Source organism: Podarcis pityusensis (assembly GCF_964106645.2).
Source record: "Podarcis pityusensis genome assembly, chromosome: 12".
NCBI classification, from domain to species: Eukaryota; Metazoa; Chordata; class Lepidosauria; order Squamata; family Lacertidae; genus Podarcis; species Podarcis pityusensis.
The window spans coordinates 52,479,924-52,499,161 of NC_138037.1; the positions used below are offsets into that span (position 1 = coordinate 52,479,924).

Genomic DNA, 19,238 nt, shown 5'->3' on the forward strand with positions numbered 1-19,238 from the left:
ATATTTCTTCAGTAAGGGGTCTTAAAAATATGCTTTTGGGTGTGAGGAATTCAAATCTTACAATTTTTGTGATTGGACAACATCTAGCTTGGTAAAAACTACATAAACCAAATAATTTTAATTTTACCTTCTGAAAATGTCAGGTAATGCTAAATAATAAGAAGTAATACAGTGGTACCTCGGGTTAAGTACTTAATTAGTTCCGGAGGTCCGTTCTTAATCTGAAACTGTTCTTAACCTGAAGCACCACTTTAGGCTGCTGCCGTGCCGCCGGAGCATGATTTCTGTTCTCATCCTGAAGCAAAGTTCTTAACCTGAAGCACTATTTCTGGGTTAGCAGAGTCTGTAACCTGAAGCATATGTAACCCGAGGTACCACTGTATATAATATAAATGCAAGTACTTGGCAATCATTTTCCATGATTTCTATACCATTTTGGCACACACCTAACTTACCAAGCAGAACGAAATTATATTAACTTAAACAAAATATATTTGGGATTCCCAAGTCATGTTACATCTTTTTAGCACCCCTCATTTTTGGAATTTGAAAGCTGTAAGATTCCACATGCCTCTCATCTCAGCCATCAAGTTTACTACTGAAATGAGGCGAGCCCCTCAGCCTTGCATACTCCTCAGCCCATTTTCCCCAAACCACCAATTCCAGAGATAGCTATGAGTGTTGCATACTTACACAGACCTATGGAGTGTTCATCCCAAGCTTCGCCAGTCTGAACCAGCTTTAAAAATGTTGTTTAGAATGCCAAAATAAGAGGCTGTCTGTTTGAGAAATCTATTTACACATAGATGCAAGTGGCCTTGCACTACAATCCCATATATACTTTTCAAGTCCTATTAAACTTAATGGGAATTACTTCTAAGTAAGCATCGTGCTATTAATTGCTCTCATCTTAGCCTTACCTTTGCCTAACCTTCCCCTCTTTTTACTATAAAATCCAGGTCAGTCAGTTGGAGGAGCTCTCACGAGTGCAAAATCAGCCATGTCCTCGTGGCTTTCTACTTTCACCCAGTCAACACAAAGCCTTGGGGAGTAACTGTTATGCACCGGACCAAGCCCTTACATTCATTTTGAGAAAGAGACCAGTGGTTTTGCTTTAAAAAACACACCCATGAATTCAAGCAGCATGAGGATGGAAGGAATGGCCTTTAAAGCTGCATCGCAGGATGTCATTGCAGTTTGCATTAATGCCTCTTTTAAAAAATCTGAGCCTTTGTAACAACAGTAGCATACAAGCCTTGTTGTAAGACGGGCTTTATTTTTCAGTGTGTGCTGTTCTTTGGATGTTGATAATGATTTATGTAAATTTTGTTGTATTAACTCCAGCTGTCTAGACTTTTTCTTGAAAAAAAGAAAGAGCGGGGCTGTCTAGGTTTGGAACAGAAAGCTGACCTCTCACTTCCACCCTCCCATACCAAATGCAGAAGTAAGATCTTTTCATTTCAGTGGAACCAACTTGTGCAAAGGATTGCAGCCTAATGTTGCAACCTTTTGCACCTGTGGGTGGAACGAAGTGAAACAAATACAGTTTAAATGAGACGTTCACACCCAGTTTAACACTTAAAACGCCTAAATGACGTGTTGGCAGTTTTGCACCAGCTCATTTCAACTTTCAGAATTCTAGCTGCTAGCACTTGGGTTTTTAAGAAGTTTGTTTTTAAAGGTCATGGATAAAATGGAAGATAGTTCTAATACTGACTAAAATACACAGGTTTACCATATTTTTGTTACCTCTTTGGAATTAACACCCAAGATACCTCTTAGCAGAAAAACAACTCTTGCAGCTCTTGCTCAGTAACTGCAATTTCCTCGTTTTCAAGTTGTGTGTGTGAATTTAGCTTTCATCTTTCATGTTCCCATTTGCTTGTGTTGCATCCAACAGTGGCTGTTCGAAAACTTTCACTAGTGAATACCTATAACCAAATACCTACCTCTCTGGCACAGTTAAGACTCCAAATGCAAGAGTCAGAAGTGCTTTTCCCCTTTCCTAGCTGCTTTTAGGGTTTTCTAATTTAATGTGTAGGTTAGCAGACATTTGAGAAATGACTGTAACGAGATACTACTTGGCTTTCTGCCAGCGACAGTTTTATGGATTGCAATATAGGAAGCCGTGAGATTGCCTTGGACTTTAAGTAAATCATCTTAGTGTAGGACATTACAATATGAATGATTTACCAAAACAAAGAATTCCAGGGCTTCCCTTAGTTCATATTTTTGCTTACAACTGCCAATTCAAGTCTCCTCCCCTTTCCTTCTTGGTTTTCTTTTCCAAACTGCAATGATTTAAATGGATCTGGCGTATAAAGTGTTAATTCAGGTGTACTATAGCTGGACTGCTTTACTTCATATCCTTTTTAGGGGACGGAATATTTATTAATGATGTAACATTCTGCACCAAAGTTGTCACAGCATACCCCAACCAGAATTCCTGTATTCTGGCCACATCTCAAAAAACCCAGTTTTCAGAGATGGCTATGGTTGCACTTCGAGAAAGATTTTCATATAAGCAGTTTGGGTTATTTCACCCAACTTTCCTGTAGATTAACTTCCCAAGAGAGAAGCATGTATACCACTGTGTGCAGCTGTTTTCACACCTGTTCCACATACACATTATGAAAATTAATGACCAATTGTGGACTGCAACCAGTACACAGGTGTAATTTTCACACACCTGTGTATTTTTCATAGGTGCTGTACAAGGGAGGTTGTTATGAAGTGGCAGGTGCCCTGCTATAATCCATGTATATAGTACTGTTTGCAAGACACATCATATGCTTTCAAGCTTACTCAGATATCTGAAATAATATAGCCAGCATAAAAAACCCTTATATGTTTTCTTCTACACTACTTTGCTCGAATGAATGAGCCCATAAATTAGAGTTATAGTTTTCTAACCACAGAAGTTGACTGTGCTCCTAAAGAAAACATTTTACAAGGATGCTGTGGCTTGGAGATGTTACCCTTTTATTGAAACTATAGAACTAGGCATGCCATGACAGTCATTACACTGCAGGCAAGCTGACACAGCTTGTAAACAGACTTTTTTTTCTTGGGAGTTCCTTGGTTGGAATTGTTACATCCACTTGTTGGTTTTCATCCTTCCCTAAAGGGAGCACAAATTAGGAGGCATCTGACTAACACCTTTTGCCAATTAATCCACAGGCACCATAACGAGGGATCAGCAAAATCCTTAGGGACAAGATGGTATGAAAAGCTGGTGATTCTTTTAAAATGTCTTCTCTTCTTTGGCGAGCGCTTGTAGTACATGACAATACGCTGTATAAGTGTTTATAGTAGCCATCATCTTGGAGTGACCAATTTATAATTATAATTTTGCTACAGGGAAAAATTTGGCAGTAGTTAATTGTACAAGTCAAATGCAGGAATAAACTGTAAAACCTATTGAAAATGATTACTGTGTGTACTGCAGTAGTTACAATCACATAATCTGGATTCAGCAGGTAGTCGTAATATACACTGAAAAAAACCGGCATAAGCACATAGTGTATTACAAATGTGTGGGGTCACATACATATCTTTGCAAAAGGGTATTGAAAGACTAGATTAGATGGAGGTCTGTAAGGGAAAATAATTCAAATTTAATATGAATAGCATTTGTTTTCTAGCCACTGATTTCAGTTTTGAGGTTTGAGTTTAATTTATTCTGGAAAACGTAAAAAGCAGTGCTGCTTGTATTATTGAAACATCACATGTAGCGCATTGAAGCACTCTTGCTTGAAGCACTTCACATCAAGAAAGCACCAGCTAAAATGCAAACACTGTCATTTACTCTAGTATTGTAGTGACAATTCTAGTGACTTAAGCCTTGCTGTTCCTGTAATGCAGAGGTAGTCAATGTGGTACCCTCCAGATGTTGGATTCACACAGTATCAGCCAGCATGGCTAGTAGGAATGGTTATGAGCTCAGTATCATCTAGGGCACACTCAGTGGCTACCCCTATTTTCAGTTACGTTCTTTAAGGGCTGGTTAGTACCGCAGGCAAATTCTGCCCGTAATAGGGCACATGAGGTTGATGTGACCTAAAGCCAAATTAAGAACATGAAGTGCTTCAAATTCAAATAATGCATGTGCTGTTCTATAGAAAATGGCAAGAGGATGTTAAAGTAAAATTTAAAAAATACCCTTCCAAATGTAAAAGCATTGCCCAGCCCAAAGGAACACCTCCACCCCGAGTTATATCTAACAGTATGATCTTAATACTTGCTCCACAAGCAAGTAAATGTTCAGGATGCAACACCTTGACTGGTGCCAACATACTGCATAGTACAGTGCTTTATGGCTGCTGAAAGAGTATTATGCTGGTGTTTGAACATTTTGTCCCACACAAGTGTTTAGAATCAGGCCGCTAACTTGGTATTTTGTAAGGCTGTTTTATGTGCTGGTGCTCCCTATTACAAACGTATATATTTGCATCATGCACAGTAGAGAAACTGATTTTTATATTTTTTTAAATGTTACAAGTATTTGGAAATGTGTATCATATTACAGTATGAAATAGACTAGAAATACCTCTATTCCAGTTTCTATACCACTTAACAAATTAATATCAATCATTCAAGGCTGGTTTTGAGACATAAACCTGAAATCAGTTATCTAATCATGGTTTAAGTGAAATGAAACCTAAGTTTATTTCCATATGGTTTTTACTGCTACCAGCCTGTTGGAAGAGGAGGGTTGGTAAATATTAGGTATTTCATTCATCATCAATGTGTAAAAAATAGGTTACCATGTTCAAAAGACTATTAATGCTTCTGCTGTATATTTTGTTCTAAGGAAAATAAAGATTGTTCTTGTTTTGCTTGAATGTAACTTGTTTGGCACAAGGGTTTACTTGCAGTTTGAACTGCAAAAGCTTGAGACCTGCTCTCTCTCACAACCTAGACAGGGGAAGAGAAATAGAGGCAAGAAACACTAACAAGTGTGAACAGGCCCTCCCCACTGCCAGCTATATCAGACTAATTTTGGTAGTTTAAAAATGGGAATTCATGTTTTAACTCTCTTCACTCATGACTTTCTCATACCAGTTTGTTTTCAAGAGTGTGCTAAAATTATGTGCCTCATGCAAATCAGCAGTAGCTTTTAATTATATGGCCCTGATTTTCACCTGCTGCAGTCAAAATTACAGCTGACATTCTAAATACCAAACATGAATCCATAATGTTTTCTTCTCCTTGTTAAAGTTGCCCAAGACATTCAGCTGACACTGAGCAAAATCTCAAAGAAACTGATCCATTCTAGACCACAGGTTAGGTGCACTGATATTACAGGAACAAAACCATCTTCATAAAAAATACAAACCAGTTACTTGTTTATCTTCACGAACTTGCAATCAATGTGATAATAATTTCCTCCAGTATTTCTTTCCTATACTGTTTTCTTCCAAGAAACCTATTGGCTAGTTAGTATTAGTTACAAATTCCTGAATAATCTTTCCTCCTGTTCTGTTAGAAGGACAGATTTACAGTGGTACCTCAGAAGTCAAGAGGAATCCATTTCGGAAGTCCGTTCGACTTCCAAAACGTTCAGAAACCAAGGCGTGGCTTCCGATTGACTGCAGCTCCTGCAGCCAGTGGAACGTTTAGGTTCCAAAGAACGTTTGCAAACCAGAACACTCACTTCCAGGTTTGCGGCATTCGGAAGCCACAATGTTCCGACTTGCAAGGCGTTTGGGATCCAAGGTATGACTATTCAACTTAAGTTTAGAAGCAAAGCCAACCTTATTTTAACAAGTTGGAGGTGGGATTTTTTTTTTTAATAGGTTCAGTTTTTTTACCAAAAACAATTGGCAGAAAAGTGCTGGACAAGAATCTTTCAGCTACTGAGAAGAACTATGCAAGCTTTAACAGTGGCCTGGTTCACACATCATGCTAAGCCAAAACAAAGCTTAGGGAGATGATTGTGGCCACTTCACTCCTCACCAGCTGTTTTGTGCCATGTTCAGCCAAGCTATGGTTTGTCTTAGCATGCTATCCAAACCTGGGCTTGTGGTTGGTTTGTCGTGGACAAAAGGTAATCAAGAACAAATCTTGGTTACAGTTCATGGTTACATCTGGAGTTAAACCAAGGTTTGTTCTTGGTCTCAGAACGGCACAGCAGCAATGCAATGAGTGAGTGAGTGAGCCAGGCACCATCTCCCTGGAAGACCGCACACTCACATGTAGCCACTGTTTGGCTTAGCATGACGTGTGAACCAGCTATCAGAAAGCATGCATTTTAAATACAATTTTCAGCACCTTGCCTATGATTCCAAAGTGTAGTGAGTGCACTGTACAGCATCATCTGCCCCCTCTACACCTTGTGGCCCTCAGAGGAAAACAAACTTGTATACTGTAACTTACCTCTCTGGAATATTTTGGAACATGAGGCACTTGCACTTCCTGTTGCGCCTAATTTACTGAGCCACCCAGTACCAGAATATTTTTTGACATCAAGAGTTTGAGGGTTTTTTTTTTTTTTTTTGACATAACAGTTTGAGGGAAGATACTGTCTTGCAGAAAACGCGGGAAACAAGTCTTTGACTCAGGTTTTTTTTTTAATAAATTAATATCATTCAAAATACAGTGCCAGAACATGATGCAGCTGAACATGCTAGTATGATCCATCATGAAGCACCTGTGCTCATGTAAGATTGGCGGCGCTCCGCTACTGCTAGTGGTTCCTGGGATTAATGCCAGAGCAGCACTACTGAACTGCTCTCCTGCACAGAGTATTCCTGAAAAAAAAAAATTGTTCCCCCCCCCAAAAAAACAAAAGAGAGACAACTAAGGGATATCTATACACAGTCACACTACAGTAATGCTTGTTATTAAATTAACAAAAATAAAAACCTGGTTAATCCACACTATATCTTGGTTAACATTGGGGCAGGGGGACATAAGCAGCAGGAAGTAATATGCATGAGCCATTGTTTCTGAAATACAGAATGTGGAACTGTTTACTGAGCAAAAGCTCCACACAGACCCGCACTAGGTAGGGCTGGCAATTCTTACTGCAAGCCCAGCAACGTAAGTTCACACCTGGCAAACTACCAGCTGCTCGGAAGACCTGTATTCTAAATAGACAGGTATAAGTTAGTGAAAATACATGCACCTAATAATAATAAAATAATAATAATAATACAGCTTGACTGAGCCTGCAGTCATTTTGCCCTGCATGTCACCGTAAATTGGAAGATCTACCCTTCCTACCACAGGTAGATCCATGGGATTTGTTTCTCTCTTTACATGGCATTATTATACCAACACGGCTGTTGTGTAATAGGTGTAGCACATTCCATTAGGCCACACAATCTATAATAACTAGCACATACAAAGATTTCCAGAACTCACTCAAATATAACTGGAAGATACTTTGAGCAATTAACATACCATCCTAGAAATAGAAGCTGCTTTTGTGAAAGTTTCCTGAACTAAAAGTCTTCACAAGACTAAAAATTTAGACAATAAGCAGATGCTTTAAGCTTGCAATATACATACAGATCCCATCAGCTACCAGAGGGATTGTTTCAGATTATGGAAGCATATCTGCTTATAAATTCCACCGATTTACACTCAATGGCCACAAAATGTTAAATAGGGCATACATACAAGACAGCTTATTGTTTCATATTCCAGCCCTGTTCTCTCAAAGAGTTTTCATGATAACCAGTTATAGGCATGCAGTCTCTTAATTTTGGGAGCTATACAGGTGGCAGTGTCAGCATCTCTCCATCAATCTCAAACTCATCAGCTCCATCTGGTGAAAAGAGATACGGTGGAGGCTTCCATGGGGATTCTTCAAGGCAAGATGGATATAGCTTTCCCACAGTGCACCGAAAGTCTTTCCCCAAATCCCAGAGCACCCGTTCAGATATATGCTGGCGCAAGAACCACCGGTCAAGTTCCATATCATACTGGTAGGTGGCATACTTTGCTCTCTCATTCATGTGGGTTTCTCGTATGAAGACACATAAGGAGTTGGAAATTACAACAGCTCTGACACAGGGGTCAGAATATCGTTTGGCAGGGATGTTGGCTGCCATTCGCCATTCATTTTTATTCACATCATAAACTTCCACAGTAACGGAAGACCCATCTACAGTGCTAGTAGGGAGTCTTATACCAGAGTTGCTGCCAACGTGCAAGCCTCCGATATAAAATATTTTATCCCCAAAAGCAGCAGCCGAAGCAAAGCATCTACTAGTTTGTCTCATAGCCATTTCAACCCAAGCATCTGACCTGGGGAAGTAACAGTACATCAGGTTGTGTGCCATTACATAAATGCAGTTATGAACAGCAACAGCTGTACTCCATTGCCACGCACAGGGCAGTGGGCTTACCATTGTCCATTCATCTCTCTCAGTATCATACCTTTCAACAGTTCTCCTGTTGAGCTCTCCACCTACACTGTCTCCTCCAATTGCATAGATGTGGCCTTCACAGCAAACTAGGGATGGCTTTATACGAACAAACAGCATTGGACTCTTTGGAAACCAAGTGTTTTGTTGGGCATCAAACCAGTAAAAGCAATTCACAGTTCGGAAGGCAACCTGAAGTCTGCTCGTTTTACTGTGGTTAGTTTTTGCATTTTTCAATGGGATCTGCCCCCCTGCTATATAAATATCATTATCAGGAGTTACAAGCGTCCCAACCTTATGCAAGTCAGCAGGAGGGCTGCAGAGCTTGTAAACTTTTTCAGCCTGTGGGCTGTAGCAAACTGAAGAGTAAAGACCACCAGGGTTTTCAGAAGCAGCTTCAATGAAGATCATCATTTCCTCTTTAGTCATTCCAAGTCTTGGTTTAAAAAACTTCGGCATAGATTTATATAATCCTTGAACCACTACCGATTTATCATTCGGCGGTAAGCCTTGAAACCAAGCTCTTTGTGTAACTTCAGAAAGTGCATCAATTCTTATTTGGCTAAGAACAGATGACAAATACTGTGATCGAGATTCTGTGTTGTATTCCAGCCATAACATAGCAGCTTCACGAACGGTTTCCTCCTTTTCCACATTTAAGTTGTCACTACTCAAAATATCTATCAACAGATCGTGTGAGAGCTGCATGAAAGCCTCCTGGTGGCATACAGCTGTGAACTTGTGTTCTACCATTCTTTTAGCACTCTGTTTTAACTCCTCACAGCTGAAAAGATCAGCGAAGCTCAACAGCCGCACACAGTTCTCTGCATTTATTTTTTTAATTAAGTATTCTCTGCAACGCTGTAACACATCTTCTACCTGCAATAAAAAACAATGCAATGCTTACATTAACTTCATATTTAAGGTCAACAGAAAAGAAAAAGAATAAGGAAAAGAAACAAATTTCCCTACATTTCTATAAAAGCAACCTCTCCTTAACTTATTCTATGTTTAAGATAATATTTTATTCTCTTGCCATTTATGGTGTTTTAAATGTGTATTCTATACTTCACCTTCCTTCGTAATGTCTTATTTTGAAATCTTTAAGAAAATATTTTAGTTTCCTGTTAATTACATTGCTTTGACTGTATATTTTGCATTTGAGCTTCTTTTGTAATGCTTTATAGAGTAATACTTTATTTGATGTTTTAATGTAGGTTGAAAACTGATTTGAGATTTTTTCTTATATTTTAAGCAGTATAGAAATGAAATGAAATGAATAAACAACTTCTACTGAACAAAGGTGAAGGGATCATTTACAGAATGTGCCTAAACATACTGGCTACAACATACCATTGTTCACAAAAAGGAAAGGAAGGGGAAAAGTGCCTCAGTTCATCTGCAAAGGCCAAAGTCTATTGGTTACTGAAGAAACTGACCATCTTTCAGTGATCAGGGGTCTTCCCTATTTATCTCTGTAGATAATAGGGAGAGAGGTTTTCCCTATTGCTGCTCAAATTGTTACATACCTCAAAACAAAAAAAAAATCCCTGCTTTCCCACCTCACTAGATATCAGACAGCTCCAATTTCTGCAGGGATGGCAATGAACAGAAAAAGCTGAATCAAACCTTCTGCTAGTTCACTGGCTAATACAGTCTTTCTACTGTTAGCTGTAAACATCAGTCTCCAAAGAATTTCAGTAATGATGTCCCTAACAAGGCAACAGATGCAAATCTGGGAGGTTCCACTTCCTTTTACTGCACTACTGCCCCTTATCCTAGAATGTTGCAATGTATTCAAGTACCTCTAGATTATCACTCCCCTTATAAGCTTCCCCAGACTCTTGAAATTATCATATAAATTTTTCCCCCTGTGTGCCTCCTACAAGAGATGTTTGGAGGGTGGCATCAAACCTTTTGTGCACTAGTGCTTCAGTTGTACAATGCTCTCCCTAGGGAAGTTCACCAATATCTCTTCTGTGACGTGCTATGACATTATTTTATTATCCCAGGCATGTGGGCCTTAAGTTAGTGTACTTAGGTATGTATCTGGCCATTAGTGGGAGGGATATTTGTGTTTTATAATGGCTTCTGTGGCTAAACACTTTAATGTGTATCATTATTTTTAATTGGTCTGTTATATATTGCATTTTGGTTGTAAAGAGGTTAACAAATTAAATATATAAAATTAATTATACTGCAAATTCAAATTGAGGGTTAGCTATCCTTGCCCTATATCAATACATCAATTTTACATCTTAATTCTAGAAGTATGTAATGGAGAGCAAACTCATTTGAACCAAATAGAAATATATTGTAATTAGTTTCTAGTAGCACCATTAGGGCAGAAAATGCAAATAATTCCATGACAGTTTCTGTTAAATGTAAAAGAAAATAAAAAGTTAAATATTCAGAAAGATACCTTTTTTAAAGTGTCTTAGAAAAGTTAGCATATAACATTCCTACCTGTAAGAAGCAAGCCGTTTCATAAAGCTGTTCGACTGTAGTGTCACTTATTGCCAAATTACCCGTGTATGCGTAAATTATTATGATTTGCAAAGTGGCTGCATCCACATTCCTTAGATGGACATGCGTTTGCTTGCTTTCACTCAACCCACTCATAAACATAGCCCTGAAAGATAAAACAAAATACATTAACTTCTAGCTTCTATCTTACTTTCTCCAACTCTTTGAAGCCTGGAGCTGGATAAAATTCAGTACATATAAGAGCATTCAAAACTATTAAATGGTTCACAAAGGCTGCATTCCAAGGATTGGGATTTCACACTATTTACATCCAGTTTCATGGATAAGCTACTGTCCAGTTTGTGTGCAAGTGGACTCCCTGATCTTATTGAGGTACAAATCAGTTTAGAAAACATATTAATAAATGCTGTATATGAACTTCCTCTGTGTTTAGGTTACATTAAGCACATATACCATCTTTTTCAGTGTATAAGACTATGTTTAGCTAAATTTGCTTTTAAAAAAGTAGTCAAAAATTGGTGGTCATCTTATACGCAGGGCTGTATACACAGGGGTTTGGACTCTGGTGTGGGCAGCCTGGGCTCAAGTTTGTGTCTGGGCTCTGGTGCAGGCAGTCTGGGCTTGGGGTCAGGCTCTGGTGGGGGCGACCCGGGCTCAGGTGGTCTAGGCTCTGGCAACACAGGCTCAGATTTCTTCATTTTGGGTTCAAAAAAATAGGGGTTGTCTTATACATGGAAAAATATGGTATGTAATCTCTCCCATAAGAGCAATGCTGACTGAAATCCAACCATTCTGCCCTTCTTTAAAGTATAAAAACAGTTATTACTTGCGAAATCTCCTGTTTAGAACAACTGTCAATGGTCAAAATCTTTTTTGGGTCAAACACATTCTGACATCAGTCAATGGCTTGTAGTAAGCACCAGAACACTTAGTCGTACATACACAAAATTGCAGATTCCTGTAGTTAAAACTAGTTTCATTTGAGTATTTCACACTCATCTGCAACTTTCTAGTAATTTTAACTTCATCTTTCATGCAGTCACCAGAGACACACAGGCATAAAATTTAAATTAGTTTGATGTTAGTATTCCTTGAGTACTTCCATGTTACTGGTGTGAAAATCATTTCGTTTTGGGACAAGTTTCAAGTTTTCAAAAGGTCTGGAATTGCCAGTATGTCTTGGTACACATAGCACAACTGAAAGCCAAGAGGAGCCACTGATACTGTGCTTTTATTTCATTTCATTAATACTCACTGAGATATCAACCATACCGGAAGTTTCAAATACACAATGGAACAAAGCACATGGAAAATGCAGCATGTCCCAACATCTTCTACAATATGTGTAAGATATTTTTATTTATAAAGATATTAGTTGCACAAGTTATTTTGCTCTTGTACAATAAACATCACAGCAGATATTGAGCCAGAACTCTGGGCATATTCCCCATGGTCAATTTGCACTCGAGCTTGCCTAAGTCTTCTAGATTAGTGGTAGCCAGTGTGCGATGCTTTCTGTAAATTATGGACTACATACACATGGCAAATTGTAAACAATGATTGATGGAAGTTGCAGTCCACGACAGCTGGAGGGCCCCACTGGCTACTCCTGTAAGTAGACTGCACTCTTCTCCCTAACCTGCCATGGAATAGTGGAATCATGGAATAGTGGAATCATGCTCTTATGTCATGTGAGTATTCTATTTCCATGCCTCCTTATTTCCTAACACACAACAGAGCAATGGGATTTTGCAGGCATGTGCACACGCACACACACTTTAGATCTGTTCACACTCAACTCTAGGGCAAGAGGGACAGTTGTCTCACTTCCCCCCGCTCAAAAAGAAAAAACTTTGCAAACCTCAAATCTGTAAAAAGAAAAACCTCCTTCTCCTTCTGTGAAATTGAGCTGGAGACATTTCAGACCTTGTTTTCATTAACCAAGCTTCCCTCCATAACGCAAATGTCATGTTTGGTACCCAAACATCACTCTTACAATAGATATTCCACACTTTGTGAAGCCATCAAAGTAGCTGTACATCCCCGTTTAGCTATTCCACATCCACAACTCCATTCGCTTCAAATTACCCAGTAGAACCATTTTAAAATTATATTATATACTGTAGTCTTAGACATAAGAGATGAACAGAATACATTTTAATGGAAGAAATAACACTACTTTAATCACATACCTGAAGTAAGAGCTGCATGTAGCAAGAACCATCTTATGGCATGGGAATTCAGTGCCCTCAACAATTAAAACAATGTCAGTTAGCAACTGCTGTTCATAGAACAACTTTAACTGCTCCAGTAAGGATACAGCATATTCCGTATTGATCTGCCTTTCTTCCTGGGTAGACATGATTGCATTCCATTAATATTTCCAGAAACAGGTTATAGAAGCCACTTTACTTCAGCAGGAAAGAGATCAAGCAACCATTTTTTGAAGAACTCAGAAGAAACTACAAGGGATATTTTGAATCCTTTGCTAACTTTATTAAGACATTCAGCAATGATAGATTGGACTGTTGAATCAATACTTCAGATGGCAACCCACTCCTTGGATGCAATAAACTGACTTGGTGTCCATCCGTTCGCCTGAGACTTTCAAGAACGACCGCCAAGTTCCTGTTCAGATTTCCAGTGATGCAGTACATGGGCAAATGAATGCAATTTGTGAGGTAGATTTTCTTGAAGCATCTCTCAATCACTTGTGACTAGAAGAAGAAAAAAATCATGTCAGCAATTTTTCTAAGCCTGTTCTACCATTGTTCTGCCTAGAACACTGTTTGGTATGCTACTTTAAACCATAAAGTTGCTGTTATGAAGGCCATTTATAAATGCAAAGACTAACAGTGAAGAACACATTTGATGCCTTCTCAACTCCTCTGATGATTTAAGAATGCCCAGAACTAAAATGAAGCATTGGATAGGAGTAGCAGCGCAGAAATGTTATTAAACCCATCTATTGTGGTCCTAAATGGTCCTCCCTCTCCTAGTACTGGCAATGTCTCCTTAATAATTGCAATAATGGATCAAGTTTTTGTCTCTCTTCACAATATTTAACAAGGCCACAAATGTCATTGGACTCTGGATTTTATCTATACCACAGAAGCTTTGTGATCTCTGTGACACAGTAAACATTTCTCTAATTCTGTTTAGGCTAGTTGAGAGGTACCACCTAATTTCACATATTTAACATTATTTGAGACAGATTTCAATCAAGATGAAACTACATCTGCAATGTCACGTTCAAGTATTTTAGTTTACGCACGTGGCAATCCTACAGAGGGGGCTACGACCACTTCCTATGCCCTACTGGCTCATTACTGTCAGACTACCTTTTCACATTCTTTTTGACACACACAACCAGGCGTCATGTGGAGAATAGCTTTCCTATCCCAGTTTCTAACACTGGTGGTGACAGAAAGGGTGGCCCATGTTTTTGCACTGGGTAATAGAGATGCTATGAGAATCTCAGCAGCCTATCCTAGCTGTCCTCTCTGGTTCAAGTTTACTCCAACTGTGGGGGAGATCGCCACCCAATGTTCAAATCTCCCATTGTTCTAGGTGCATTTTGCGACAGGGAATTTCATTAGTGCAAACAGTTTCTGAGCTCTGGGCGCAGTACTATGCCGAAGATTTCAGATTAAAACTGCAGAGTGGAAGGAAAAGAGGACCTTTTTTTGTCTCCCAACTTCCAGCTACTCTCCGAAGATTGGAGAAAAGACCCTCTTAAGAATATTAGAGGGGTGAGCAGGGAAAGGACTATACTATGTGAAAAATGGACATAATATTTTAGCTGCAGTTCATTCAGTTTCAGCTTTGTATTCTTGTTATAAAAAAGTGTGCCTAGACATTCAGTTGTTGTGCCCATAACCTAGGTTTAAGGTGCCATTTAGCTCCTGACTTTTCATATCTCAGTTTCTAATACTGCCATCACCACTGAGAAAGTGGGGCTCACTGTCATGGCAAGCCACTTTCCAATTCAAGGGCAGCTGGTTCTTAGCCTGTTCCCAATCAAGATTAACGTTTCCCCATTAAACACCAGCAAGGTCTCCATAACTTGAAAGCTAAATGCTTTCAACCTTTGCTTATACTATTTGTTTTCTAGCAGTGATGTGGAGAAGAAAAAATTCCAGTGCTTTATTTTTCTGTCAAAGATTTTCTCTTTTTTAACTTCATTAATAACAATGGGTGGATGCCAACTACAAAAACAGTATTAGGCAAGCTTGGCAGTTTCAAAGTTTTTAGCTTGTTTACTAAATACAAGTAGAACATACATACTCCTTTGAATCCCTCCAAACATCCTTCTTAAACCATAGTACTAAGGAAAAAAGAATACCAAAGCTCAAATGTAGCCAAATACTACTACTCCTAAAGTCTTGGAAATACTTCTTTTATTAGAACTATACTGTGACAGCACCAACTGCTGGCTTATGCACAGACAGCCACTACATCTCTAAATCTCTTCTGGGAGTTCTGTGGCCTAACCAGTTACAGTACACCCTATCAAAACTTGTACACAATTTGGTGGCTTCATTTCAGAAACTTGTCCAACTTATCTCTGTCAACACAGCTTACATTTATATAATACATATTACTACTTTCCCGTATCATTGAACTTATTTTGAACTTTTAGACAACATTTATTTCAGCTACTCCCATACACCTACAAATCTCAAACGCTACTCTTTCAACCATGTCTTAACAAGGCTGCTCAGCTGCACCAAACTTCAGTTCAGATCCCTCTGTAATTCCAAATGACATCTTTTCTGATCACTACCATCACCAATCACTTATTCTTATGGTCCATGCTATTTCTCTAGAAAAAGAAGTGCTGGTGCTGAACGCCTCCCTTGTTCTCTCATAATGGCAACGGTGTTCACCTGAAAGGTGCCAGAACTGAGTTTTGGCAAGTTCTGGCTAAAAAAAGCCCTGCTTATGGTAGTTTCTGTAAGTATTATACTGGCATACACTCTAAATGGCATACACTTCAAATTTCCAAATAGGATGACTGTGCAAGATTGAACTCTCCAACCTTCAGTCTTTCAGATCAAGAGAAATCTGATTTCTAAACAAGAACTGCAAGATGTGTTATAAATCACACACACAATCCTATTCAAAACTATTTTTCTTTTAAAACCTATATACAGAACTGAACTTTATATTATTTTTATTAAAACACCATCATCTGAAATTAAGCTGTATGAATTGTCCTTCTGATCCTCGGTTATTAACCCAGCCAATAATCGCTGTTAAAAAGTAAGATATCAATTAAAGCGCAATATGAATTGTAGTGCCAGCACAGAAACACATACTACTGCTGAAATATGAGCCCCTGGGAACAGCAATAGCACCAGTCACTAAACCTGGCAAAATTAAGAATGCCAAGCAAGCCCTATGATGCCATGCCCACTCCCTACCTCCCCCCACAAAAAAATTCTTGCAGCAACAGCTATATCAAATGCACAATGTATTTCTTTACACCTCTGTAAAGACTGAACTTGTTACTTCAACTCAGTAGTTAAAATTTGCATCTGTTCTATGTAGAACAGGTGAAAAAGTAACCTGATCACCATTCTCAAAACATTACAACCCAAACATCCATTTACATGCCAAGTTCACAATGCAACTATATAATTATGCCAAGCCAATATAAATCATCATTAAATTTATATATGTGTGTGTGTGAGAGAGAGATCAAGATTAAAACCGAAAAAGCAGAAGGAGTCTGTTGCTCAGTTTCAATTAAGTACCTCCATTTCAGCATCATTAATTGTAACTTTACACCTACAATTCATTTTTGGGGGGAGGAGGGGGAGCGGAATCCCATCCTCACCCTCTCTGCTAAGAGACGCCAACCTCTTTCCGCTAGGAGGCTGTGGTGTCAAAAAAACCCCACCTGCTTTTCTCATCCCGGGAGGGGAACAAGGTGTGTTTCTAAATAGCAGCTCTGTAAGGATGACCACCCAAAACCAGTACAGTGGTACTTTGGGTTAAGAACTTAATTCGTTCTGGAGGTCTGTTCTTAACCTGAAGGACCACTTTAGCTAATGGGGCCTCCTACCGCCGCTGCACGATTTCTGTTCTCATCCTGAAGCAAAGTTCTTAACCCGAGGTAATATTTCTGGGTTAGCGGAGTCTGTAACCTGAAGCGTATGTAACCCGAGGTACCACTGTATTTTTATGCAGCGGCGTCAGGATGCAGCAAGGCAGACACTCTGATCATGGCTTCACCTGGATGCGATGCTAAGCCAGGCCAGGCCCACTCATCAGCTTTCACCTCCACACCCACCACAACACCCCTTCCTCCCCAAAGCCACGCACCCCCCACCCCAAAAGAGAAACAGCAACCCCTCCGCCCACCCTTCTGAACAAAGACCTTGGGCGCCCGCTGCCCAGAGCCGAAGCATGACATTGGAGGCGGCAGGCGCGGTGGATGCGCCGCTGCGGCGGCCCTGAGCGGGAAATTCCGCGGGGCTCCCCCCCCCCGGAAGCACCTACTCTCCAGTCGGGGGGGGGGAGAGCCGTTCACGGCGCGTGGGCCCCCGAGAACAACACACTGACACAAACACGCGTCGCTCTCGCCCGTCGTTCAGGCGCCTCACACCCCCGCGGCCTTCCTCCTCCTCCTCCTCCTCTCCCCCCATCACCGTCCGCGGAAGCCGGCGCCGACCACCCTCAACCCGGCCAGGAAGGAGCCCAGGCCGCTCCCCGAAGGCGGTTGTCCAGGCCAACGCGTGCGGGGGGGGGGGGGAGAATAGGAGTCTATGGCGGATTTTGTTTTCTTGAGGGGGGTCGCGCGCGTTTCCTGTCACGGAAGGCCCCCCCCCCGGGCAGAGGCCTAGGAGATACCGGAGGCGGCTGCTCGCCATCCCTTCACCCGCTCCCACAGTACAGACGCCCCTCACAAACCTGCGCCACCCTCTCCCCTCCCGCGGCGGCCGCGTCGCCTTCTTCCCCTCAGGATCCTGCGGGGCGAAAAGGAAAGCGGAAGGAGGTGAGGGGGGGGGAGGTGGATGGGGGAGGGAAAGGGGCCCGGGGCGGAGGGACACACAGGGCGGCTGCGCACGCGCGGGAGGCCTTACCTCGCTCTCCGCCCGCCCGCCTGCTTGCCCGCCCCGACGTCCGTTGAAAGGAGCGCAGCGCGCGCGGGCGCACCCTCTCGGCGTTCGAGCCCGCCCTCCTGCGCATGCTCGGAGGGAGGGGAGCACGACGCGGGCGGGAGAGAGAGAGAGAGAGAGAAATGGCAAGGAGGCGGAGCTTGGGTGTGTGGGTGGGAAATGTTTTCGCGCATGGGCAGGGCCGCCTCCGCCCGGCGTGGCCTTTCTCCCTTCGTGCGCACGCGCCCCTCGCTCCACCCTACCGCCGCCGCTTCTCGGGGAAAGAGGCTCCTTCCCAGAATGCCGCGCGCTGTTAGCAGCGCGCCTTCGGGCGCCTGGCGGAAGAGGCTGTTCCCTGCTTTGCGCCCCCTGCCGGCCGGCTGATGTAACTGCAGCCGCCTGGTGCCACCTGGAAGGCGCAAGAAATGCTTGTGAGAGTCGCCCTTGGGGAATAGCTAAGGAAGCATCTTTCCTGCCCTCAGGAACACAAACGACGGTTTTGAAACCGTATTCTACATGTACGCAGGACACCGGGGAGGTGTCCCCAGCTACCCATATGCAAACAGTTATAAACCACAAACCTAATGTGCATTATTTACATTCTATATGCAGGGAATGTTTCTATGGGGCTTGCCAGCAGACCATAAATTTACACAGTGGTTTTTCCCCCTGGGGGGACGCAGGGTACGCATAGCCCTAAACCCTTCTACTTATGGGACCACCTCTCCTGGTATGTCCCGCAGAGGACCCTAAGGTCCATGAATAATAGCTTAGAGATCCCAGGCACTAAGGAAGTCAGACTATCCTCCACCAGGGCCAGGGCTTTTTCAGTGATGGCTCCAACCTGGTGGAATGCTCTGTCCCACAAGACTAGGGCCCTGCAGGATTTGATCTTCCTCAGGGCCTGTAACACAGAGGTATTCCACCTGGCCTTCAATCTGAATTAGCCTGATCCTCTCTTCCCTTTCCTCTTCTATGAAGAAACCCTTTCTGGGACCCCACATTTAAATTCTTCCCTGGTCTCCTTGCTGGCCCTAGTAGGACCAACTTGGCCAGTTAACCCTGGTGATCATTTGATGTCTACTGACTGGGTCCTCCCCCCCAAAAAAAGACCCCTGAATTTTTGAATTTTATTGATATTGATGCAGCATTTTATGTTGTATATTATGCTGTTTTATGCTGTTTTTAAGTCGCATTTTAATCAATGTTTTATAGTTGCTGTTAGCCGCCCTGAGCCCGATTTTTAAACCGGGAAGGGCGGGGTATAAAT

At 41.4% G+C, this 19,238-nt stretch overlaps 2 protein-coding genes across 5 annotated transcripts in view; one reads left to right on the plus strand and one right to left on the minus strand.

The window, feature by feature from the left end:
* AVL9 (AVL9 cell migration associated) overlaps positions 1–6,792 on the plus strand; it is a 38,626-nt gene extending 31,834 nt beyond the window's left edge. The window contains exons 16-17 of one of the 2 annotated variants that reach the window (XR_013978375.1): positions 960–1,656; positions 1,701–6,792. Coding sequence is in view for 1 of the 2 variants with exons in the window: in XM_080975873.1 (XP_080831999.1) it covers positions 960–1,054 (95 nt within the window). In the remaining variant the exon portion in view is untranslated. Of the gene's footprint in view, positions 1–959 lie in introns of both variants that reach the window. The other variant, XM_080975873.1, reaches the window with a different exon arrangement.
* KBTBD2 (kelch repeat and BTB domain containing 2) lies at positions 6,554–18,057 on the minus strand. 3 transcript variants are annotated; one of them, XM_080975893.1, is made up of 4 exons: positions 17,954–18,057; positions 13,055–13,579; positions 10,842–11,007; positions 6,554–9,254 (listed from the first exon to the last, which is right to left on the minus strand). In XM_080975893.1, the coding sequence occupies exons 2-4, from the start codon at positions 13,222–13,224 to the stop codon at positions 7,719–7,721; spliced, it is 1,872 nt and encodes a 623-aa protein (XP_080832019.1). In that variant the 5' UTR covers positions 13,225–13,579; positions 17,954–18,057; the 3' UTR covers positions 6,554–7,718. The 3 variants fall into 3 exon arrangements, with proteins under 3 accessions (XP_080832019.1, XP_080832018.1, XP_080832020.1); XM_080975892.1 differs by lacking the exon at positions 17,954–18,057 and adding an exon at positions 17,781–17,931; XM_080975894.1 differs by lacking the exon at positions 17,954–18,057 and adding an exon at positions 17,248–17,272.
* Between the last annotated feature and the right edge of the window lie 1,181 nt (positions 18,058–19,238).